The sequence below is a fragment of the Triticum urartu genome, chromosome 7A (genome assembly GCF_056163025.1).
Source record: "Triticum urartu cultivar PI428250 chromosome 7A, HENAU_Tu73, whole genome shotgun sequence".
Taxonomy (NCBI): Eukaryota; Viridiplantae; Streptophyta; class Magnoliopsida; order Poales; family Poaceae; genus Triticum; species Triticum urartu.
The window spans coordinates 125,368,503-125,374,270 of NC_141879.1; the positions used below are offsets into that span (position 1 = coordinate 125,368,503).

General features: G+C 58.4%; 1 protein-coding gene across 1 annotated transcript; it reads left to right on the plus strand.

The window, feature by feature from the left end:
* Positions 1 to 375: 375 nt before the first annotated feature.
* LOC125521126 (RING-H2 finger protein ATL13-like) lies at positions 376 to 2,021 on the plus strand. Its single transcript, XM_048686173.2, has one exon. The coding sequence runs from the start codon at positions 639 to 641 to the stop codon at positions 1,923 to 1,925; it is 1,287 nt and encodes a 428-aa protein (XP_048542130.1). The 5' UTR covers positions 376 to 638; the 3' UTR covers positions 1,926 to 2,021.
* The last annotated feature ends 3,747 nt before the right edge of the window (positions 2,022 to 5,768 follow it).

The window sequence follows — 5,768 nt, forward strand, 5'->3', positions numbered from 1 at the left end:
ACCCTGACATGGCAAGCATTAACCGATGTCCCCAAGCAAACCTCGGGCTAAAAGCCATCCACGCCCAATCAGAGAGGGGGGGGGGGGGGGGGGGTGCCGCGACCCGCTGCTTGCCACGAGCAAACATCGTCTGAATGTTCAACAAACCGTATCGCGTGAGGTTCTGACGATACGTGATGAAACCTTACTGCTGGATTGACTGGCGGTACAAAAAATGGTCAAATCCGGGCAAACTCTCACGGGTTCAAATCACGTTAAACTTGAAACAAAAAGGCCAAAACAGTGATTTTGGTCCCCAGTATTCAGGTTTCAGTACCGATGCAGCTTTGGTCAGCCAGACAAATAGTAGCAAGCGATCTCCGTATCACTGTGGCACACCACCCTCTGCAAATTCAGAATGGCTCGGAGATAAACGGATCCGAGGTCCAATGCGCGAGTGCTGCACAATAACGAGGCAATAAATACCGATCGCCTCTCCCTCGCCCACATTTACCTTCCGTCGCCGTGACTTCCACCGCCGCACCATCCCGGCGGTCCACGGATCTCCTCCGAACACCTTAACCCACCGCCATTAATCACCATGTCCAGCATCTCGGGCGCACGCATCACGGTCACGGCATAGCCTACGCCCGCCTACCATGGACGCCTCGTCGTCGTCCACCCCCGCGGCGCCGCCGCCGACGCACTCCGTGCTCGACACCATCCAGAACAAGCTGAGTCCGGGCGTGCTCCTCATCGTGGCCATCCTGGCCATGGTGTTCTTCATCTTCGGCCTGCTCAACCTGCTGGTGCAGAACATCCTGCGGCTGCGCCGCGCGCGGCGGCACCGCCTGCGCGTCGCCGCGGGCGACGTCGACGGCAGCAGCCCCACGGCGCTCCAGGGCCAGCTGCAGCAGCTGTTCCACCTCCACGACGCCGGCGTCGACCAGGCCTTCATCGACGCGCTCCCCGTCTTCGTCTACCGCGCCATCCTCGGCGCCCGCAAGGGCGGCGGCGACCCCTTCGACTGCGCCGTGTGCCTGTGCGAGTTCGCCATGGACGACGCGCTCCGCCTGCTGCCCACCTGCGGCCACGCCTTCCACGTCCCCTGCATCGACGCCTGGCTGCTCTCGCACTCCACTTGCCCGCTCTGCCGCGGCAGCGTCCTCGCCGCCGACCTCTCGCCCGCGTCCAGCCCGGTGGTGCTCGTCCTCGAGTCCGACGGCCGCGCCGACACGGCCGCGGAGGCGCTGGGCGGAAGGGACGGCAATGAGAATGAGGCCTACCCGAAGGCAGAGGAGGTCGTCGAGGTGAGGCTTGGCAAGCTCCGGTGCATGGACGGCAATGGCGGTTCAGGGCATCTCGCCGCCGATCAAGCCGCTAGCAGAGACGACCTTGGACGGAGGAGGTGCCTGTCCATGGGATCCTACGAGTACGTCATGGACGACCACGCCGCGCTCCGCGTCGCCATCAAGACGCCGGCCAAGAAGCGCCCGAGGTCGCGGCGCCGGCACGCGCTCTCGGAGTGCGACTTCGGGAGCGACGTCGCCAAGGGAGGAGCGTGGGAGGCAGCCGTGAAAGAGGCCGCGGCGCCGGAGCCCGCCGGAGCGCGCCGCGGCGACGACGCGAGGCTGAGCAACAAGGACAGCTTCTCCGTGTCCAAGATCTGGATGGTGCGCGGCGCCAAGAAGGAGGACGGCCGGGCACTGGCCGGCGCGAGGCGGTCCGTGTCGTTCCGGTGGCCGGCGATGGCCGAGGCGAGCAGGAACGACGGCGCCGACGACCGGGAGCGCCGGGACGTGGAGTCGCAGTCGGGAAGCTTCGGCAGCAGCGGCGCCCCGTCCCTTGCGGAGGAGAGGCTGCCGCTCGCGCGGACGAGGACGGCGCCGCTCTGGGCCGCCGGCGGGTGGCAGGCGAACAGCAGCAGCGCCGGGAGCCATTCCTGAGCCGCATTTGATTTTTGCACATCTTCTTCTTCTTCTTCTTCTTGAAATTCAGATTGCACTTTTGAAGTTTGAACACAGGAGATCAGTTCGTTTTTCTTCGCGTCGTTCTTCAGTTCTTTTGAATTGTTCAGATTGATTGTAGTTACAGGAATTGCGGCATTTGACGGACGAATTGGCGCACAGATAGCAGGGTAAAAACACGGGGAATTTGAGGATTTGCCACACCTTTCCCTGCACTTTGAGGATTTGCCCTCCTTTTGACACTGATGATTTGCCACAACTTTGTCAAAAACTTGAGGATTTGCCCCTGACAAGGTGAGCCCACCATGAGATGACGAAAATACCCCTGAACTGCGCATCGAATCACGCTCGGCTCTCTCCCATTCTTTCTGACGGTCTCACGTATTGCAGTATTGACATGAACGCCGCGGCGGCGAGCTCCCCTTCGCCTCTCTTCTCCGCGCTCCCTTAGCCGGGACGCTTCCCAGCCACCATGCTTCACCGCCGGCTATCCCCAACCGCTGCTGACCTCTGTCCGGCTGCCCCCTCCCCCTGCCATATCTGCTCCTCGCTCGCTATCTCTTGGCGCAGAACCATCCTGTACCGCCGCTCGGGACGGTGCCGCGCGAGGCTGTCGTGGCCACGCGCACGGCCTCGGCGAGCAGCATGGCCGACGTGGCAGGAACGCTCTCGTCTTCGAGGCGGGAGGCCAGCCGGCAGCAGCATCGGCCGTACGCGTCGCAAGGGGCAAGAAGCGGCTGCCGGCGACTCACGTATCCACTCCAATGACTCAAGCTGGTAGCCAGGCCTCATCGTCGTCGAGCTCGCGGTCCGCCGTGGACAGCGGTGACCACTGGACGGCATCCTTGAAAAGCATGTCGCGCTCGAGCCGGACGGATGGCGGCGCCTCGAGGCGGACGGCCAGCTGATGTGTGCCTGGGCGTGAGTGCTCTGTGTGCGTGCGTTCTCTAGCACCTGGCCGTGCGCGATGTGTGCTAGGCGTGTGTGTGCCTGGGCGTGCTTTGTGTGTGTTAGTGCTGTACGTACATTGTGTGCGTTCATGCTCTGGCACCTGGGCGTGAGTGCGTGATATGTGCGTGCGTGCTCCAGCACCTGGGCACCCGGCTGTTGCTGCTGCTACTGCTGCATCCACAGAGAAAAACGACGTAGTCCGAGCTTGCCTCCTGTCTGGTGCGCCCTCGCCGAGCTCACCATGGACAGTACAGACACCACCGTCCTCGGGCTCGGACTGTCGACGGCATCCTCCACGCACCACATCCGGCACACGCACAGGAGCAGCAGCAGCTCGGCGATGCTACCGGAGCGTGGGGAGAGGAGGAGCACCAGCAGCACAACACAGGGCGGCAGGTGGATGAGGCATGGCGAGCCGTCGGCTGCGGGACGAACAGAGGAGAAAACGTAAGCATCTAATTTGGATTGGTTTTGGCAAGAGTGGCATTTTGGTCATTCAATCTATAGTGTAATCTCAAATCGGTTAGAAAGGGCAAATCCTCAAGTTTTTGACAAAGTAATGGCAAATCATCAGTGTCAAAATAAAGAAGGGCAAATCCTCAAAGTGCAAGGAAAGGTGTGGCAAATCCTCAAATCATGATTGTGACTTGCATTGTGAGAGAGGTTCAAAAAGTTTTGTGGAACATTCATACATAATCTATAGTGATCTGTGATCTGCATAACTTGCTAACAAGTACTATACTCTACAATAGAATAGTCCCAATAGAAATGGGGCAACTTAGAAGCTACTCATGCGAAAAAGAAGCATGGTTGTACTTTCTGAAGATACATTTTTCCAGTTCAGATTTGTCAGGTAAACTGCTGTGGTTACCATTGTTTTTGAGATTTGCCATGTCCCTACAGATTAAGAAACTGATCGTTGTGTCTCCGCTGTCATAACTAGCATTCAATGGTGTCCTTGGTGGCGCGTTTGACTTGGAGAAAATCAGGTGCCTGGTGGTGCATGTGCCGATGTGCGCCTGCATGTGGGGAGAAGGTGAGAGGAAGCTGGAATGGACGTTTCGAATTCTTTTCTTAATCCTCATGGTCGGTTGGCCTTGGTTTTGTGGAGGTGATGGTGAGCTGTTCTTCCAACGGATCAAGGTGGTGGTGGTGGACTCTGCGTGCTGGCACAGTGCTCCGTATCACGTTGCATTTACAGGCTGTTGCTGCAGCAGTAGTTGGGCTCTCGCAGTTCCACTTCTTCTTCCACTGGATGCTGTTTGCGACAGTACACGGTGAGACCGTCTAACCAAATATTACAGTCTCAACGATCATGCAGTGTGGTGTATAGTACCATCTAACCTTTCAAAACAGTCTAAGAGAAACTCCAACAGCTCCCTTGAAAAACTTCCCGTAAAACTGATTTTATGTAATTTTACGGAATGGCCGTAAAATTTAGAGAAAGTTGTCGAAAGCTATTTTTATCAATTCCAGTAAACTTATTCTTCTATTTTGTTAACTAAACAAAAAATAGATGATGGCTTAGGACCCGCCAGTCAGTAGCACGTGTGACGGCCGCCGGTGAGGGGCGGCAGCGCGAGCACGGGACAGCCGCCAGTGAGGGGCGGTGCGGGCGGCGGCAGGTGGCGCCGCGGCAGTTTAGTTTACAACACCCCCTAAAGTTGCAACCAGTTTCTAGCACGTCGAAATTATACGGGTACAAAAGCATTCTTCAAAATCCATGCCGCGCACCGGCGCCAAAAGAACGTCATCCACTCCCTTCGGGTTAACGACACAACGGTACATGACGAGCAGGGCATGGCCGAGGCCGCTTTCGACCACTTCTCCTCGCTCTTCGGTTCCTCCCTGCCACGCGAATTCGCCCTTGATCTTGATCAGTTCGACGAGAGATCTTTTGACCTCACTGACCTCGAGCTTCATTTTTTCGAGAAGGAGATCCTACGAGCTGCCCGCGCGCTTCCCCGCGGCAAGGCTCCGGGACCTGACGGCTTCACATCTGAATTTCTTGTGGCTTGCTGGGACATCGTCAAGGCCAACATTTGCGCAGTTTTTGACAAGTTCCACTCCATGAACGGGCGTAGCATGCAGCGCCTCAACGAAGCTCTAATCACCCTCCTGCCCAAAAGGCAAGACGCCTCCGCCCTCTCGGATTACCGCCCCATCAGCCTGCTCCACCTTGTGGCCAAGCTCATCGCAAAGGTCCTCTCCCTCCGGCTCACCCCACGGCTGGGACAGCTCGTGTCCGCGAACCAGAGCGCTTTCATTGCAGGCCGCTGCGTGCACGACAACTTCATGTTGGTCCAACAGACCGCCCGCCAGCTTCACAATCTTCGGCTACCCCGTGTCCTCCTCAAGCTCGACATTGCACGCGCGTTCGACACGCTCTCTTGGCCCTTCCTCATCGACGTCCTCCGGCATCTTGGCTTCGGACGCCGCTGGATCTAATGGATCGCCATTCTCCTCTCCACCGCTAGCACGCGGATCCTCATCAACGGATCCCCCCGCCCCCCGATCGCCCTCGCATGCGGCCTGCGTCAGGGGGATCCGATATCTCCCATGCTCTTCATGATGGCCATCGATGTCCTCAACTCCCTGTTGCTGCATGCCCACCAGCGCGGCCTGCTCTAGCGCCTCACAGCCCGCCATGCCGCCTCGAGCATATCCCTATTCGCCGACGACATGGTCATATTCTGCCACCGTTCCAGCCACGACCTGCGAGTCATCCGCGAGCTGCTGCGCGTCTTTGGTGTGGCTTCCGGGCTCCGCACCAACTTCGCAAAATGCTCGGCTACGCCCATCTGCTGCGGTGAGTCGGAACTCGCGTGAATCAACACTGAGCTCGCATGTGCTGTCCTCGACTTTCCTATC

Excerpts from the sequence above, each read along its gene's own strand:
- LOC125521126 (XM_048686173.2), top strand. The coding sequence starts at position 639 with ATGGACGCCTCGTCGTCGTCCACCCCCGCGGCGCCGCCGCCGACGCAC.